Consider the following 19917-nt stretch of genomic DNA (forward strand, 5'->3'; position numbering starts at 1 on the left):
TAGAAGCTGTTCCCTGGTCCCTGTTTCTTCATACAAGTTGAGCAAGCAAAATCGAGGAAATGAGACCAATATGAAACAAACAAGAATGGAGAAAAGTTTCATATGAAAGATGAATGTTGAGATGAGGTAGTTATTTCTAGCTGAAGTTCTTAAATGGATCAATCTCTCTATCCCATAAACCAACATTAACTAGGAGAACAGAAAAGGCAGTTAAAAGGTTAATCTTGTAATCTGGTCTAATAGCTGAGTTGATATAACTACCGACGTCTGATATCTTTTGCCTCAAATTAAATTAAACAACAAAAATTTGCAGTTCTTTTCAGTATTTGTTTAAGATTAATTGGTGAATGATGCTTTATCAACCCAAGATATTGTCAAATTACATATTGATGATTTGGGCAAGAAGGTAAAAACAGGGAAAGTTTCCTCATCCCTCCCACTCATATAAACTTATCATTGAGAGATGAACATAAAATGATAAAAATTTCAGTTCCCCTTAGCTGTCAATCATGAGGATATACAAACTTAACCACAACCTTCCAAATGACACCTTCAGTACTTGGAGGGGTAAACTGGAGCTTTTCTTTTCTGAGCCTTAAAGCTAGCATTTTCATGCAAAGACAGCAGGAGACATTGATGTTGACTCAAAAAGACCACATTAGTCACGTAGAGTTACCACAAAATTTGATGTCGTTATCTATCAATGCACCACTTGTCTATGTATGCAGATAGCCAGTTCTATATAAGAGCAGGCAACTTGAAGATGTTATTCACAGAAAAGAAGTTGATATCAACCCAAAAAAAAAAAAAAAAAAGGGAAATACTAAGATGGCTAGGGTTCCTTGCAAGCATCTTCTTCTTGTTGCCTTTTTCCTCTTTTGCTTCATCTCTACAACTGCTAGAGGTAAATTTTTGAATCTCCATTTGATTTATCTTTGGTCTGTTTACAAGTTCAATAAATAATTTGATGTGGAGGAGTCTCTTAACTCCCTCTTTTTTTTTTTTTTTGTGTTGCAGCAAGAAACATGCCAGTGGCCAAGGAAACTCAGAAAGTTCATGATGATCAGGTGCTTACAGCAACAGAAGATGAAGCACCTAAAATTAATGTTGATGAGTTAGTATCTATGGACTACACTCCGGCAACAAGGAAGCCTCCAATCCATAACTAGGCAAAATTTTGTATAACTAGTACTATAGCTAGTTTAGTTTTTTCCTTTTCTTAATCCTACTTTTATATTTGAGTGTACACATTTATACATAGTAGAAAGGATAAAACAATGATAGAAATGTTTTACAAATATGAGAATCAAGAATTGGTAGATGTGCTTCACATACTCTCTAGGGTGTATGCATTTTTTGTAAATAAAGATCATGCAAGTTTTCAATATAGTAGCAGGACTTCACAACTTAACATATGCCAAGGAGAAGCCTTGGCTTGTATCAGTATAGTACGGGATACATGAATAATTATTACCAGTTTCAATCATTGAACTGCACACCAATTTACCAGGCTGTGCTTCCTACTTGAATATATTGATGCAACAGCAGCGAGGGTGACAAAATTATATGAAAACTTGTGCATGAAACATATATATCAAGCAGCAAATAACAGAAGACAGAGCCCAAAGTTCTGCTGCATAAAATTATATGGTTAGTTTTGGATCAGATGGAATGATACTAATTTGGAAAACCCTTGAAAGTGCACAAAAATCCTTGTCTGGAAACAAATTCAGAGAAAGTAACACAGCTCCCAAGGATTATGCTTAGAGAGACAGTAAACACCACCCCATTGGAATAGAGTAAAGATCTCAAAAATGAAAATAAGTTACAAACTAAACAACTTGCTTGCACTGCCATAGAATGTTCAACGCACTGTTATCATATATGGCCTAAAAGTTCATGTTTTCAAATAGTATCAATTTTAGATGTAGTTTTTAATCATATTCAAACTGTTCCAGGCAAAGAAAAATATAGAGCATTTGATTGATATGATGTGGAGAATGTGCAGCCTGCTACTTAAATGGCTAAGGGAAAAAGTTCATCTTAGGTAAGTATGTAATCTCTTTGCAGTCCTTTTTTTGTCACTTGGCTATAAACTATTATTTCAGTTTAGATGAAGCAAGCCAAAACTTTGATGACCATTTTCAGTATACAACTTCCTAGACTGACTGTTTTTCCCCACATTAAGCCTATGTCTGGGAACTATGAGGGAAATAGAAGGAAATGGCTGAGGGAGAGACAAAGGAGAGGGGTAACTCTCTCATATTTTCTTTCCTTGGACAAATTTCTTCCCACCGAATATAGGTAAAAATAATTTTCTTCATTTCCTCCTCCCTCCCCTCCCCTTCATCCTTTCCTTCTCTCGTCCCAAACATTGCTTGAATTTTGGTTTGTAGAAGTAAAGAAAAAATATTATCCGGGTTTGTTGTATCATCTATGGCATTTTCTCTATTCTGGAGAGAACACTTTAATAGTAAAAAATTCGAGATTTTAACTTAACAAATATCGAACATTCAAATTCTAAAATAACAAGGATGAAAGAGGAGTAAGTTATTATTGTGTAAACCATAATCATACATGCTGAAATAAAACCTGTAAACATTTCCTCCTTGACAAGACAACATATGATAATGAATATATATATATATATATAGCAATATTAGCAAAATTGGCGTTGGACTTCTCTTGTGGTTTTGTGTTCCCCAATCTTTATTTGGTTATTCTTAATTTACATATATAAGCATTCCGGCCACGAGCATCTTCCAACGATATTTTGCCTCTGATAAATGTCTTGGGGAACCATTGTCCCCACGCAACTGTTGAAATGCAGGCAACTAGTTATGCACATTAATTCATACACTTCTCCATACACAAAAAAAAAAAAAAAAATCTTGGAAAGCTTACTGATTTATCAACCCAAATTAGCTTGCCAAGAGAAAAAGGTTCAAGATTAGAATACTTCTCAATTATTAGATGCTTTTATTCCATATATGCATATATATCAGTTGTATGCCTGTATGCATATATAAAAGCTTTGGAGAATTATCATCCTTTTCTTCATCAAAGAGTCACTGCCATATCGTAAGTGATAATGTTAAGATGGAATATATGAACATATTGAATCAGCAAAATACAACTAAAATAAAAGGATATAAACCACTGATGGCAAATCATGAATAGCCAACGATTAACGAGATATGATCCAATTCAATTAAGCTGTAAACAAAAGTGTGGTGTTGACAAAATCCTAGAAACTTGAGTTTGTTATGTGATTTCATGTGCTCCTAGCTAGAAATGATGGAGCAACACCAGGACATGATGGAGGCCATCTACATAAAAAGAACCAACAAAAATCACTAGCCACAATCTTTTCAACAAGACACCTTATACATAATAATTAACACATGAAAAGATGTATATGCAGCAAGTAGAAAAATTTGTAATGAAGTTCCAAGTGCATCGACACCACTTCTAATATATTTTGTTTCATTTGTCATTGTATTCTACTGCCGACAGCACATAGAAGTCGATCAAAGCCAGTATATTAATTAATATACTGCAGGAGAATAAAGAAATATGTAGAAATTAAAAGAATGAGGCATTGCAGTACTGACCAACTTTACCACATACATATATATAATATACAATAAACATGGCTTTTAATAAGGTAACCTCCACATATAATAAGAAAGTGATTAAATAAATCCCAAAATTATAGAGCAAGATATTAATTAGAACAAATTGATAGTGTGCAAGACATATTTGCAGTGGAGGTTGATTCGGCATTGGAAATGAAGTGGACGTTTCTTTGTTGGCTGCGGCCATATGTCATCACAAATCTCTTGGATGGTTTTAGGAACCGGTTAACATGCTCGGGTTCATGAAATTAACAGCAAGTGCATGAATTTGTGGCCTACCATTCTTGCTTTTGTCGTATTGATCTTTCAAGTTTCAATTTTCTTTCTTGACAAAAGATCAAACATATTTTTATTGTATAAAAATCATAATATTTACACTCAAATATTTAATTTATTAATCGATATATAATTTTTTTATTTAAAATATATAATTGGAATCTCTTTTCGTTAATTTAAAAAAACACTCATGATATTTATAGAATATATAGCAGGTTTTAGCCTGATCAAACCCAGCCCACCTTGAAGATTCTGTCTGAGACCTTGCCCAGACCCGGCCCAAATTATGAGACATAATGACCAGGCCAGTCCATTCAGGTCTTGCCTTGAACAAAAATGAAGTTTTTTAGACAGAACTTATCATCTCCACATGGACATCATCCTTTTCCTTCCACGATTAATAAACTTTAGAATAAAAGTTTGAATATAGGAATAGGATCACATGGATTAGGAATCAAGGTAAGGTGATACTTTCAGTGGCGTGCATGGGCATTGCTCCCTTGTTATAGAATCTTCCTAGCCATGAAAGTATGGAAACTTAGACCAACTTTATGGCACCAAGGAAATACAATTTGTCCCTTTGCTGGTCCTACAAGAAATCAACACCTTTTGCTTTTATCATGCATTTTACGGACACAATCCTGCCATTGGTTTGCTGCATTATTCCCCAAACTACCCATGGAAACCTCATGAAATAAGCCTCAAAGAGTAGGCCATTTCAGACATTCAAACGAAAACCCAAAGAATATTTCTAGAAATAATAAATATTCCTTGCTCAAATCTTCATAGTAGGATTTGATTCCAAGTCATCCAATACCAACGAGGGATCCTTTCCCTATGCAAAGCCAAACAAACATTCCTTTTTGCCAATGAACCGGGATTATATTAAAAACAGAAAACGAAAAAAAGGAAATTAAAGGGGGTTAAGTGTAAGATGAAAAGTGGGCAAAAGCAAAGCCAAAAACAAAAATCCCACAAAAACCCATCATTCTTTCCAGCTCATTTTGAACCCCAGAACCGCCTGTTTTTCTCTTTCTCTCACTTTCAAAAGAAATGGTTGAACCCAAGTTTCACATATTCGTCTCTTTAGCTGCTCAAGTTGGTGACTGTTCAACTGGAAACATTCCATAATGGCTAAGCGTCAGTATGAAGTTTGGAAGGGCAATAATGTATGCTTTCTTTGCCAACCCTTCTCTTTTTTTACCTCCCTGCTCGTTGATGCTTCATTTTTGCATTTGAGTTTGTTTTGTGTACGCTAATTTAATTGGTTTTATCAATACATGTTAGTTTCTAGCATTTGTTTATCCTGTCATCTGGGGGTAGTTTGATTTTGCATTTTTGGTTTCTTTAAATCCGGGATAGATAGGTTGTTCTGTTTGCAAGGTTAAGACAAAACGTGGCATAGTTCTTGGGGTCGTGCATTCTACATTAAGGTTAAAGAGGGTCTATGAAAAAGAGATTCTTGTGTTTGATATCCAACAAGAAGGGTGAATTTTGAATTTAGTTGGTATGTACTAAAGTTTGCTATTGGAAATTCGAAATTTATCCCTGCTAAGTGTCTGTATAATAAAATCTAGCACGTAGATGACTTGAGTTCTTATATTTTCGTAACAACTAAGATAATAGGATGAATGGTGAATAACATGAGGTGGATATAGACATTGTTGTTTCTATATCTGAAGCATTTCTTGCTCTAGGGTGGATTTTTGCGAAAATTTTCTCTCTTCTTGTGTAAACTTGAATATGGCCGGAACACTTGTTACAAAGGGATAGCAACTCCTTGGAGCTCTTGCAAATTGCATGTTTAAATGTTATACTTTCTTCAATTGGTGGCATATCTAATTTCTAGAAGTCCTAAGGCAAAAAATTTGAGAGTCAGGCATGGGATGTTTACTTTTGCAGAAGAAATAAGGGAAAAATATATTTATATAGTCATGAGAGGGTCATTCATCATCTGCAGTCATGTAATGTCAATGTATATACAAACCTTATGAATTCATCGGCATTTGAAACTTGTGAAATGCACTGACCAACTATCATGCAAAATTCTAAAATAGAACCTAAATTAGTGAAAACAATCATACTTAAAATGAAATACGTACAAGTGTAAAAGTTCAACTGGGTCCTTTGACAGTCTAACATCATTAGAGCAATTTGCAATGAGAAACACTCTGAAAAACATGCTAAGTCAAATGTTTGGTCCCTTAAATAGTGCAGGGCAGCTTCCCACCTTAGTCTTCCACATGAAAAACATATCCTTGAGACATGATTTCTACTGTGCATGAGGGAATCGATAATTAGCTAGCATCTTCAGTCCCATTTTGAAATAGCGAAAACAATTAGATGGACTGGCAAAAATTTCCTACTTGGTACATTTGCTTGTTAGCACTCTTAGGAGTGAAGGTGCTGCTACTGACAAACTCGGAGAGAATCTAATTTCGTGCTACCATAATGTAAATGCTTTATTTGGGGTTGGAAGCGTATGCAGTAATGGTATAGGGCTCTGGATTCTCAGATTCAAGACTTCTATAGCTGGCAACTAGGTGCTTCAACAAGGGAAAGGAAAGGGTTATGTGCATGCTGTCAGAAGGTTCACATTTAGTTTGTATGAGATAATCTTTACAGTAGAGTAATGATATTGAAGTTCCCAAAGGGAGGAGCTATGTTGGATTCTGCAATTAATAATATTTATATTATCTTTAACACAGGATATCCGTATGTTGATTTCAGTTAATTTTAAAGGATACTGATGTAAATGGTAACCTTTTAAGGTGCTTGAGATTATTCCTAGCCCAGTTACTGTAGGTCTACTAGACTAGTCGCGGACATGGCTTTGAAGAATGAAAGAATTTAGCTGATTATTAAATTCAACTCTTTCAAAAATTAGTGCCAAATGAACCTGAGTGATTAATTAATAATAATTGTTGCTTCTAATTTCTCCACTTGTTTTCATATGCTTATCACATTTGTTAGATTCCACTGCGTATTATTGTAGTAGCATTCTCTTACAACTGTTCCACATTGTTTGCTCTCTTTTCTACTCCCCATTCTTCCCTCTGCACAAAGGAATTCCTTTTTCCTGAGAAGGAAAAATTGGATATGCTATTTTGATAAACAGTTGAATTGGAAGAATCAATTATTTAGCTGTCTTAGAAAAGAACAAGCACCTTCTGAATCTGCTCTTCATTTTTCTTGCCAGTTAAAACTTAAAGGCATTCAATTTCTTCTACTGCCCTTTTATGCTCTGTCAATACCTGTTTGCTGACGTGGATGGAATATTTGAAGGATCTTGTAGAGAGACCACAAAAAACATCCTAGGAGAGTATTTATTTGATATTTCCATTTTCTTGATTGGAAAAAGGATGAGATTGGGTTATGATCATTTCTAGAATCAATTTTAGCTCTTGAAAGGCAAAGGAATGCAAAACTAGGAACCTACCAAGGGAGAGGGGCAACAGGGGAACTGGGGAGGTAACAAACATCATGAAACATGCTTTGCACTGGTAACTTATCATCATCAAAGGAATTTTATAACTTTAAAACGTAATGGTTTACACATTACTAATTTTTTCCCTTTTATCTTTCTCTCTCTGTCGACTTTTCCCTCCTTTTGAATGCATAAGTTATTAAGTTGAAAGAATGTCATTCATGACAAAGTTTTATTAATCTACCATCCCTTTATCACAGTCTAAGAGCCTCCCCAGTGTTCAATATGATAGCAGCAAAACCTTATCGGTTACTACATTGTGTCAATATTATTTGAATTAAGGTAATTGAACTTATTTACGGGTCTCTCAAATCTGAAGCTCTCATTCTGTGGTTAACACATCATATCTATATGTGGTGAGGAAAAGTCATTAGCATTTGGACCAATTTAAAGTATAAAAGTTGTATTTATGTCACTTTGGGCTTAATAACATCTGTCAAATATTAATGGTTTTGCAATAAAAAATTTAAAATTTGATCTTGAAAGGAAATTTTCCCTTTGGACGGAGGTGAACATGGAAATGCAGACCATCGCTGTCCTATACTGGACTAATAAACTCCAACCTCACATTTGGATTTTCAATATGGATTTGGTGAATGACATAATTGTGCATGAACAGACGAAGAGATACACAGACATGGACACAAAATTGATATTTCTCTAATTTGTTCAATCACGTTAATCTTATCCTTATTTAGTGAAATGACAATCCTGAATGCCACCATTGGAGTGCCTTCCTGTCTTATAAACTTTCAACTCATATATATGATATATGTATGCATATTTGTCAATGCTTCATATTATGTGTATATAATATACATTTACATGTTCTAATTTCTGTATGTCTTATTTATGAACTTATCCTCTGAATGTATTGCTTATATTGCCTTCATCTTTGCAGATATTTATTTTCGGGGGGAGGTTTATATTTGGTCCAGATGCTAAGTCACTGATCATTACGTTACTGCTGATCATTGTTCCCGTTATCATCTTTTGTGCAAATGTTGCAAGGAACCTCATCAGTGAAATTTCAGGAATTGTTGCTGGCTATGCAATTCTAATGGTGACAGTTGTTTTCACAGTATATGTTAGTAACCCTCTGTGGCTTTTAAACATCATTAAGACCTTGTACTTTAATTTTATTGTAGATTCCTGCCTGAAAATTAAAGTATAAATAGCATTTTTAATATCTCTCTAACTTCTTTTAAGAAAATGACATGTTGCTTGATACAACAGGGAAGATTGCTCTATCAGCTCTCCTAATTTCCTTTTACATTGATAAAGTCATGGATTTGAATGTGCATCAAGTTCATTTTGTGAGCATGTGCTATGACTTTTTATTCACACAACCATGTGTTGGACGGTTATCATTGTTTTCTGTTTTTTTCTCCCTCCTTTTTTGCTTGGACACACAACTTGCCAATTGTAATTCCTTAGTTGGTTGTGATAGGTATTACTAGTACTTCTTCTTACCTCTGCCCGAGACCCTGGCATTGTTCCTCGCAATCTTCATCCCCCAACAGAAGAGATATGTTATGATTCTTCAGCTTCTATTGATGCTCTTGGGAGACAAACGCCAACCCCGCGACTACCCCCCACAAAAGAACTCATTGTCAATGGTGTGCCTGTAAGGGTGAAGTATTGTAACTCATGCATGTTGTATCGTCCACCTCGCTGCTCACACTGCTCTGTCTGTGATAACTGTGTGGAGCGATTTGACCACCACTGTCCTTGGGTAGGCCAGTGCATTGGAATGGTATGTGAATCAGGCTTCTCTCCTGTAGTTTAGATAATGGACTATCTGCTTGCTGAAATCAGTGTGTTTCTATTGGCCATTCACTCAATCTTCCTACAATGCATGAGAAACAAAATCTAATAATCTTGCACCACAAATAATTAAATTTTCCACATTTGTAAAAGTAGCTTTGAATACGTTATTATCTTCAAATGCATTTTGAAAAAGATAAAAGAAGTATCATCTTTAATGTACTTGATGTTTTGATTTTGATAAATATCATCAATCATTGTAAAGGGGATTTGCTCAATCCGAGTAACATTTATATAATAAACAAAATCAAGTTTCATATATTCTCTTGTTTAAAATTATATAGTTACTAAATCATGAATGAATTCTTATTCATTATTGGAACATAAATTAAAAATACTAAAAAAAATGTCATGCCAAATTCGTTGGAGTTTTCATATTTAAAAGTTTTGAGCCTTATTATTAAATAAGAGATATATAGTAATAAAAGTGTATAATATGTATATATGTGTATTACATTTGTGCTAATATATAGTTCATATAACATCTATGAACATTGAATAAATAAATTAGCTAAAAGCATTTATGTTAGTATATTTCCATTAAATTAAATGTTTGTTAATACAGTGAAGAATCCACCAGTGTGATATGAATTGCACTACATGGAAAGTTTATATGTTCGCTATTTAAAAAGCAATATATGAGTTTGGTTGAGGTTACTACATGTATTTGCTTAAAAATGAATAAGAAAAAAAAAAAAACAAAAGAGATTTTGAATTCCACCTATAATACATAACATATGGGAAGGATTTGAATTATTTCATTCACCTCACCCGCCAAAATAAGTGGAAAAAGAAAGAATCATTTCCCTCCCTTTTGTTTTTTTTTTCTGCCTAGTTTGAAGTAATTTTCAAAATAAATTGAGTACTTTCTATTTAAATGCAGCGCAACTACCGGTCATTCTTTCTGTTCATTTCTTCTTCAACCGTTCTCTGCATCTTCATCTTTGCAATGTCTGCTTTGAACATAAAATTCCTTATGGCTGACTATGGAACAGTCTGGAAGGCAATGAAAGAGTCACCTCTTTCAGTGGTACTAATGGTTTATTGCTTCATTTTCCTTTGGTTTGTTGGAGGGCTTACCTGCTTCCACTTGTATCTTATAAGCACAAACCAGGTCAGTTTGCTTCTATCTTTTTTGGCATGTGGAGAGTATTATTGTCTTCCTGTCCTTTATTGTAAGTGGTTGCAGTATGATAGTCTGAATTGCTGCTTTTAGCTTCCTGTTTTTTGTGAATGCAAGTAACCAGCCATGTCTATAAAGCCACACTATAAAGTTTTCAGTCTATTTCTTTTTCTTTTGAAGAATTATAGACCTCGGGAACATATCAAATTTGCTCAAAGTGGCTTTTTCTTATTTGTACTATCTCTGTCTTTTTTTTATCTCTTTTTCAGAAGTTGAAACTTGACAGGCAAGTTGTGAATTATATGGGGAAGAATTTTCTGGCATTAAAAAGAAGGATGTAAAATGGGATATGTGAATAATGATAGTTTTGATGTATTTGGAGCATGTAGGTTCAGCATGATGCCAAAACACTTCTAACAAAATGTAATGTGGTTGAGAGGGAAAAAGAGAGGGGGAGGAGGGAGATAGACAGAGATGCGGGTGAGGTTTCAGGAAGGAATTATTTCCAAATTTTCGATTTCTAGGAGGAGTTTGTAATAGGTTCTTTTAGCTACTTACTTTATATCTCTTTCTGTTATAAACAACTTTCTAATTCTGTATTTATTTCTTTAGACCACATATGAGGCATTTCGCTACCGAGGACTTGAAAGGCCCCGTATATATGACCGTGGCTGCTTGAACAACTTTCGAGAAGCACTCTGCTCCAAAATAAAGCCTTCAAGAAACAGTTTCCGTGCTTATGTCCAAGAGAATGGAAGAGGGGCTACCTTGGGCATGACCTCAGAAGCTTATCTAGGTAATTCAGATGAAAACCGGCGAGAAAAAGTAGAAGATGACCGAGAAATTGGTGGTGACCTTCTCAAGATATCCCAACGCCGTGAAGCTGAAGATACTTAGAGCAACCTCAACTGGCAGTGGTTTAGTCCAAAGTCCGCCTAAGGCTGAGTTTGTTTGGATAAAGTCAAGGTGCAGACAATCAACAATTGCAAAACACAAGTGGGGATACAATTGGGGTCCAAAAAAGATCAACAAGTTATTCTTGCCCCGAAATCCTGGGGCACAGATAGCTAAAGAATTTTGAAAGAAGAAACACCAGTATAGTAGTGATTGTTTATCATAGTTCATATTTGTTTATAGGTACAGTGCCAACCGACTTTAGTCTTTTATATATGATATATACCTCATTGAGTTATTCAATTTTCCCTTCTGGATATAGGTTTTGGATTATCTTATTTTGCTTGCATAATTTCCATTATAATCACACGAGAATTAGCATTTATAGTTGCTAGAGAGCAGGTTTGCTAGGATGCTTTACAATGTTTTCTCTTTTGCCTCACTTGGTACTGAATCACACTGCAGTTGATGGTTTTTTTTTTTTGGATAAGCCACTGGTAGTATTAAGTTGCTTTGACATAATTTTGCTTCAATGGGTTTTTCCCAACTTTGATTTATTTTTTAATATTTTAAAGCTTTTCTGGTTCCTACTTTAGCACTTTCTTTTTTTTTTCTTTCTTATAATGTTGGTGTTAAGGAATTAAAATATATAAAAACCACAAAGCAAATAATAAAAAAAATACTTAATTAAATTTGAAAAAGCAACTAAAATTTAATAACAACCCAAAAATGACGAACACACATTAAAACAAAGTCATAAATTTAAGTTTTAATTATAATTAAAAAAAAAAACAGAAATCTTCCGAGAGGACAAGCACCAACGAAGTACAAAAAAGCTGTTAACCGGCCCAATTGTTGTCCATTAAAAGCCCAATAAGTAGTCCATTAGGCCAAAACAGAAAATTTGGGGAAATGATTGAGCCATCAGGGTTTAGGGTTTTCTGTTTTTCCAGCTGGAGCTTCTTTAGTCCCAAATCCAAGCTTTTGCTGAATAGCAGAGAAAAGAAATGAGAGGATTACAGCTACCATTGAACCAAACCCAGAGAATAAGACTTCAAAGAGCACTCGAAAAGCTTCACTCTCTCTCTTCTAAGGCCAATTCCGACGCTTCTGTTACCGTCGCTGATACTATTCCCGTCAACTACGACGACGCTTTTCTCAAGTACGCCCCCCTTCGGCCCAAAAAACAAAGAGTCAATTAAATTAATTGATTGGTTTACTCCTTTTTTTTCCCTTACGTTTCTTTAAAATTTTTGAAGGGGACATGGAACGACGGACCTCAACGGCGAATTGGTGGCAACCGTCTGTGGCGTGGTGGAGCGCGTCAACAAACTGGTCTACGTTCGCGCCTTACGCGCTAAGTATTCTCAACAAATTTTATTCTTCAATCCTAGCGGTCCCTTTTTTAAAAAAATTAATTAGTCTCTAATTATTAAATCTTTTAGGTACAAGCCAGAGGTTGGGGATATCGTAGTGGGACGTGTAGTCGAGGTAAGGCGTAAAAATGCCAGAAAAATACTTCCACCATTTTTAGATTGCAGTAAGAATTTTCATTGCTTTTTTGGGGAAAGAACCCAAATATACTTGGTATATTTATACTATTTTTGCAATTTTTTTTGGATATTCAGGTTGCTCAAAAGCGGTGGAGATTGGAAATTAATTTCAGCCAAGATGCGGTTTTAATGCTTTCTTCCATGAACATGCCTGATGGTATTCAGGTAACTTGTATAGCCTTGGTATTACCCTTAGATGCTAAATCAGTGATTGTGGTCTCATTTTAATTTTAGTGTTATTCAAAGCATAATAATGAATTATTGTTTAATATATTTAATAATAAAATACTCTATTTTAACAATTATTGGTAGGAGGGAAGAGGAGTTATCTATGAAATTAAAATGTATCTATACATAGTACTTTCTTTTGCTATTAGCTGAGCTTAGGAGTAGCTTAAAATGTGTTGGATTAGCTGTTTATAGTTCCTCCTTTTAAATTTTTTGCTCTTATATCTTGGTTTGGTGATTTGTTAATTTTAGGTTATGTTTAATGGTGCCATGATATTTCTCTAACCACTATAAGATGCCCCTATTTTGATTTGACCTCTTAAAGTGGGTAGTAAGAGACAGACGAAGACTGAGATGGACTAATATTGTATTTAGTAGAAAGTATTGAGAATGTATGCTGAAATTTGATTGAGGTAGGACACTTAATTGAGAATTCAGTACTACTTCTATATCCTTAGACTAGCAAAACCTTTTTAGTTGAGCTTCCATCATTGGTTTGGTGCTTCTGAAATTTCATTGAAGTAAAAATGTCTCGTCATCTGTTAATAGTTGTAAGTTCCTGATTGCTTGTTTATTTTGGTTTGTTCAAACTACCTCACAGATTCATAAGGAGTATGTATCTAACATGGATTATAAGTTAACTCTATGTCCAGTGAGGGAAAAAAAGTTTATACTAGCTGCATTCTGATGCCATATGGTGGCTAACCTTAGAGTTGTCTATCTGTTTTTGCTTTTTCTGCTAACCAGTTTTCCTACTTTAAGTTTCACTCTATTGATTGTTAGAGGCGGCGAACTGCTTTGGATGAACTCAACATGCGTAGTATTTTTGAAGAGAATGATGTTGTCTGTGTAAGTCCACTGTCACACTTTTCTATTTGTTGTTTTATAGTGTTCATGTATGAACATGCTATATAATAACAGATAAAAGAAAATGATAAGCAATTCAGTTTGGGAATAACATTTTTTTTCTCAGGCTGAGGTTCGTAATTTCCATCATGATGGCAGCTTACAACTCCAGGCAAGAAGTCAAAAGTATGGAAAGGTATCTAGTTGGAAAGTTTTTGCTTATGCCTTCTGCTTTGACTTAGCTTATTATTTACATTCTTTCTGTTTATTTCTAACATAAGCAATATGGATAACAAGAATGCGAATAAAAGGGAGGGAATAATGCTTTAGCTGTCCTCTGTTTGTTTCTTTTCTCCCTACATTTAGTTAAGTCAGAACTTTGCCAGAATAGGAATTTATCCTTCAGCAAGACAAATCTTTATGTTGCAATGTGGCCAATTACATTAACTTAGTCATGAGATTGGGTTTTTAAAGTGTTCTGTGGTGCACTTGGATATCAGCTAAAAAATAAGGGAAAAGGGGTGCTCTAGGTTCCAGAATAAATAACTCCATGAGACATGCTGTAAACCAGGAGAGAGGTATTTATGTTGTTAAAACTAGATTTTTTTTCTTTTTTTGAATGGCTAGAACTAGAATTTTTTGTGACGTAAAGACGTAAGAAAAGATAGTTGCATTTCTGGGAATTCTTTTCTGAACGATGGCCATGCACACAAGGTCCATTCGTTGCATTCTGTAAGCCTTGTCTCATAAATTTTATTGCTTTAATTAGAAATTTTCTTATAATACTCAATATATCTTGCATGTCCATATGAATGATGTTGCTTATGGAATTGATATGTACACAGCTTGAGAAGGGCCAGTTGCTCGTAGTTGATCCTTTCCTGGTGAAGAAAAGCAAACAGCATTTCCATTACCTAGAACAGTTTGGAATTGACTTGATACTTGGACGTAATGGATTCATATGGGTTGGTGAACATGTTGAAGCTAGAGATGGTATGATAGTGGATCAAGCTAATAATTCTGAACAGTCCACAGTTGAAAAAGATCAAGCTTATACCCCTCTGGAGATGAGGCAGAACATATGCAGAATTGCGAATGCTGTTCGCGTATTGTCTACTTTAGGTTTCAATGTAGATGCAGATTTGATCATAGAGACAGCTGAGCTGAGCAGCTCACTGAATATTGATATACATGACATGCTGGGATCAGAGTTTCATGTTCTGGTTGCAGAAAGGGAAGCTGAACGGAGAAGCTTGATGACAAAGAGGAAAAGATGATCTGATATTTCATTGTTAACCAAGTGTGAGTTCTCTATCAAGGAAAGATTACAAATTTATTCTGATTGAAAGGAATATGATGTAGCCTGTGCAAAATTATTCATGTTGAAGATAATTATAATTTTTAGTAGAAAATGTTAATGGTTTTCCTGCTCAAATAGATGAAAAATTACGCTGGAGTTGAGAGATTTACATAAAGGTGAGAACCATTAAGTTTTAAATAAATAGCATCAAGAATGAATGCAGAGATTTTTTCTTGGTAAAATGTAAAAGCAAAAGTAAAATGAGCAGTATCAACAGCTGTGAATTTATAAGTTAGGAAATGAAGTGAGCCTGAGAAGAGTAAGTGGGTTTCCATGATGGCTCTGGGCAATTTCATTTGGAATTGGCGTCCTTTTGTTTGAGTTGATTTACGGAAGGTAAGAGTGCAGCTATTTAACTGAGCCAGGGCCAGGAAATCTGCATGTTTGCTTCATAGCTGAAACTGCCTTTTCTTATACTGTTATTTTTATAGTTGAACGTAATTCCCTCCAGTAGAATAAGTATGCTTAGGACATATAGCATTAATGATAGGGCAATTGATTTTGTTTCACATCTAAATTATAAATTAGAAGAGTAACAAAGAATTCCTCAATTTAAATTACTAGACTAAAATAAGATAATTTATTTGACTAATTTATTTACTACTAACTAAACAAAAATTTTAGGTACACAAACTATAAAACATGTTTCACTTATTATACTTTACAATATATATTTATAAACATATCCTAACTCTATAGCTTATATTATTGATTTTGTCAATAATTAAAATATTATAATCAATGATCTTTCTTGCTGTTATAGTAAGGAGGATGTTATAAGCAAACTATAGTCTACATACTATAAACCCAAAAGCCAACTTAAAAGCAAGAAAAACCAAAGTTTCATAACCTCTTCTCTCTAAGATTAGAGAGTTTTGCAAGATTAAACTCTTTGAAATTTGAAAGTCTTGAAAGTCGAAATCCATAAATCATATTAGTATTATCTTTCTTAATGCGACTAAGGGATTCTTATTTATTGACAAAATCTCTTATTTGGTACATAAGTTCGACTTAATTTAGAATAGTACAAAATTTAATCCAAAGTCAGATTTATGTTCGATCCAGATAAGCCAATCCTGGATCCAATTGCAAAACTTCAAACCCTTAAAAATACTAATTTCTGGACCCTCAGTCCCCCAAAGTTGAAATCCAAAACAATGCCCAAGTCCATGCCAAGGAGAGTCCGAAGCTCTTTGAAGCTGAAGCTGCACTTACTGATTAGAGGACAAACAGCTAAACAAAGAAAATACAATTCAAATTCCAAAATTGGATCTGAAATGCAAGAAATCAAATTATCACAGTATAAGATGCATGTGAACAACAAGTAGAAACAAAAATTATGTCAGAAGTTTCAGACATCCAAGGAAGGAATGAAGCAGCACAAGCTCTCAAGCCTGGCGAAGGCGAAAGCTCTTAGGCGGCCACTGCGAATGTTTTGAGAAACAAGCCTTTGGATTTGTCATCATCAACCCAACCATCAAAATAAGTTAAACAAGTATCAAGTGAACAGAGCACTATAACAGCAACTAAGACTGAACTAATTAATAACTAAGAAACCACCAACGAAAACAGAAAAACTGATTTCGAAGTGCCTTTAAAAGGTCTCAGACATCCAAGGAAGGAGTGAAACAGCACAAGCTCTCAAGCCCGGCGAAGGCGAAAGCTCTTAGGCGGCCACTGCGAATGTTCTTGAGAAACAAGCCTTTGGATTTATCATCATCGACTCAATCTCCTATCTGACTATTCGATCAAACTAAACAAAATTATTTCAAAAGGAAAACACACAATTAAGGCAAAAAAAAAACGAAATCAAGCAATGGAGGTTTTGGGGACTGCGAAGAAAAGAATGAGGAGAAGCGTTTATAAAGAGCGGTGGGCTTAGGGTTTTAGCCTATTGAAGAATTAGGGTTTTTCTTTCAGGTTTACAGTAAAGAACGGCTGAGATTCGTTGAGTTGGTGTATAACTCAATAACGGGTCGCCCGATCTTTTTGGGCTTTAATTGATCCGGAAGTTTCCAGAGACTGCTCCAATCGGGTTTCACGCCTCTCTCATCTCCTTTCTAGAAGTCCAAATCCATTACATGGCTTTAACTATTGAAATAAAAAATATATAGATAATATCTAAAAAACTTTTAAATTATTAAAAAAATTTAAATAAATTTTTTATTTTTATTATATTGGTCATATTTTTATATTTTTATTTTGAATCAAATAAGTCATTATAACAAATAATTAACGTAATCATATTTATTATTTTATACTGTGTAATGCTAACATAATATGCTAATATATTATAATTGATAATAATGTAATATGTTAATATATTATAATTAATAATAACATGATATGTTAACATAATAATATAACCATGGGTTATTTTTTATCTTCTAATACATCAACGCCATATTAATACTATATGGATATAAAATGATAAGTAACATTTTGATTAATAGCATTTAGTTAATTATTAGTTATAAGAGTTTATTAGAATTAAAATAAAAATATAAAAATTTAATTGATGTAACATCTTGTCCCTCGAATGTTAGGTAGAAAGGCCTAATAAATGTGTTTTAAAGTGAATTAAGGTTCATAAAAGTTCTCGAAAGCATGAGTTGAAAGAGAAGTACGGAATAAAATAACACTAAAATAAGGAGAAGGCCGAATTAATAATTGAATACATATAAAAGGTTTTACATTATCAAGTTTGGTCTAAGTGGGGGAGATTGTTGTAACACTCCCAACTTTGATAAAGAACATTTATGGCTTGAGCCATGTGACTTGATGAGTTGACTCAAAGATTCGAGCTTATGCATATGACATGTATTTTCAAGTTTGATCAAAGCTTTGAGCCATATGTTGATATGTTTTGGCTTGTAAATTGGTTAATATGGTGCATACTTGATGAGTAATACGAAATTAAAATATGTGCATAAGGTTATCACTATGCGAATCCGTGCCATTTAAGTAGAAACATTGAAGCATGATTGATAATTTAGTGTGTTTCGAAGTTAGTTGAAAGTTTGGGTTATATTTTGAATGTGTATAATTGGGAGTTATGTGGTTGAATTAAGGTGTGCTAGAAGTTGAAATGACTTGGGAACTTGGAAACATGGAGTTGGAAGGTTAGCTTATGGACAAGAATATTTCCATAGATTATTAACAGGAAATTTGAGAAAGTATTTCATGAAAATTTCATCGATATATTTAAAAATGCATTGAAAAATTTAAATAACGATAGATTTAAGACAGAGTATTTTGTTTGATTTCTATCAATACATTGATAAATATATTGATAGATTTAGGTGAAAATATTAAAATTGTATCAATAGATTTCTAAATTTATCAATATATCATTGTGAGTTGGCAAAAAATAAAAGAACCTTGGGCAATCCACCTATTTCAATTAGAAGCAAAGCTTTTTATTTTCTCTCCATGGTCGGTTGCTGCACATTGTCCCTGGTTATTGAGCTTACACATTGGTGATTAGAGACTGAAAATGTGAGAAACTAAGTAAGGGTAACCTGTTTTGAGGTATAAACTTAAGTTTAATCGGTTTAGATTTTAAATTTGATTTATGCTTCATTTGGAGCAGGCTGTCTCTCTTTGGTTGAGGACTTTGGGAAGTTTTTTTGAGTTGATTCCGGTCACCAAGGTAAGGAAGGAATGTGTAGATTATAGATATGCAATTGAGGTGTTTGAATGTTAGCTGGAAGCTAAGAAAGTGAAGTGATAATGCTGGAAATTTTCTGAATGCTAGGAAAGATGGAAAAGTTTAATTCTGTTGAAGCTTGAGATTTATGGTTGAGCTGGAAATTTAGTTACAAAGCAATGGAGGGTTCAGTGTAGTGCTAGTTGTGATGCCTTGGCTTATTTTTGGACTACATTGGAGCAGAAGTCTGGTAACTGAAGATTGGTTAGCTGTATAGTTAAGTTGCTGTGGTGATATCGAGGTGAGTGGGTGTACTTATTTTAAAATATATATATATATATATACACACAGTAAGCATGAAGCATGAATTTACTGCCTTTTATGTTAGCAGGAACATGGTCTATTGAGCTGAGAAATATTATGGATTTGAACATTGGTTTGTTGATTTAATAGCCAGTTGGGATTGCATGAGCTGGTAGCTATAGGCACGATTTTACAACCGCTGAGTTTGAATGAGATGATATGCTTTGAGCATGGTTTAAACAAGACTTCTGCTATATGAGAAGATATGACTTGAACCATTGGAAATGGTAGTTTTTAAATCAGATTTTGAAAGATATTAGTATGTATATATATAGTGATTTACAAAGCTCGGAAACAAGTCTTTTAATCTGATTTGATCCTCATGGGGCTTTCACTCTGTTCTGGAAATGTACTTGCTAATTGTGCATACATGGCATAAAATTATTGAGCTTGACTTGTGCAAGTTACTGTTTTAACTGCCTTGGCGTGCTTGGAAATTTATTTGATTTGAAATTCTTGGCTTTTGAACCTTACTAGAAAGCCTTTGGTTTAATGACCACATTTTAAGTAAACAACTCGGGTAGTTCCGCTAAAGATTGATTATTTACGCCTGGAGATGTCCACTGCTTGATCTTTCTATGGATGTCAATGGATGCCTATGAAAATGTTCATCGATGCCAGTGGAGATGTTCACAGATGTACTAATATATCATGTGGATGTTTATAAATGTCT

General features: G+C 34.1%; 3 protein-coding genes and 2 non-coding genes across 6 annotated transcripts; 3 read left to right on the forward strand and 2 right to left on the reverse strand.

Moving 5' to 3' along the window:
• Positions 1–778: 778 nt before the first annotated feature.
• On the forward strand, positions 779–1389 carry LOC149527615 (uncharacterized). The gene is made up of 2 exons (XM_089782465.1): positions 779–904; positions 1018–1389. The coding sequence occupies exons 1-2, from the start codon at positions 829–831 to the stop codon at positions 1167–1169; spliced, it is 228 nt and encodes a 75-aa protein (XP_089638591.1). The 5' UTR covers positions 779–828; the 3' UTR covers positions 1170–1389.
• Positions 1390–4794: 3405 nt separating this feature from the next.
• LOC110408919 (protein S-acyltransferase 8-like) lies at positions 4795–11548 on the forward strand. Of its 2 annotated transcripts, none has more exons than XM_021418066.2 (5): positions 4795–5083; positions 8303–8464; positions 8852–9157; positions 10112–10342; positions 10964–11548. In XM_021418066.2, the coding sequence occupies exons 1-5, from the start codon at positions 5045–5047 to the stop codon at positions 11246–11248; spliced, it is 1023 nt and encodes a 340-aa protein (XP_021273741.1). In that variant the 5' UTR covers positions 4795–5044; the 3' UTR covers positions 11249–11548. The 2 variants fall into 2 exon arrangements, with proteins under 2 accessions (XP_021273741.1, XP_021273740.1); XM_021418065.2 differs by having other exon boundaries at positions 4800–5083; positions 8303–8488.
• Positions 11549–12160: 612 nt separating this feature from the next.
• RRP4 (ribosomal RNA processing 4) lies at positions 12161–15374 on the forward strand. Its single transcript, XM_021418029.2, has 7 exons — positions 12161–12407; positions 12505–12606; positions 12691–12736; positions 12874–12963; positions 13810–13875; positions 14000–14068; positions 14718–15374. Exons 1-7 carry the CDS (start codon positions 12253–12255, stop codon positions 15147–15149), a joined length of 960 nt encoding a protein of 319 aa, XP_021273704.1. The 5' UTR covers positions 12161–12252; the 3' UTR covers positions 15150–15374.
• A 1205-nt stretch (positions 15375–16579) lies between these two features.
• LOC149527616 (small nucleolar RNA SNORD14) lies at positions 16580–16703 on the reverse strand. Its single transcript, XR_016350794.1, has one exon. It is a non-coding gene; the product is annotated as a small nucleolar RNA SNORD14 (small nucleolar RNA).
• Positions 16704–16832: 129 nt separating this feature from the next.
• On the reverse strand, positions 16833–16957 carry LOC149527617 (small nucleolar RNA SNORD14). The gene has a single exon (XR_016350803.1). It is a non-coding gene; the product is annotated as a small nucleolar RNA SNORD14 (small nucleolar RNA).
• Positions 16958–19917: the final 2960 nt, after the last annotated feature.

This window comes from Theobroma umbraticum, unplaced genomic scaffold (assembly GCF_002168275.2).
Source record: "Theobroma umbraticum cultivar Fairchild unplaced genomic scaffold, ASM216827v3 scaffold_44.0, whole genome shotgun sequence".
Taxonomy (NCBI): domain Eukaryota; kingdom Viridiplantae; phylum Streptophyta; class Magnoliopsida; order Malvales; family Malvaceae; genus Theobroma; species Theobroma umbraticum.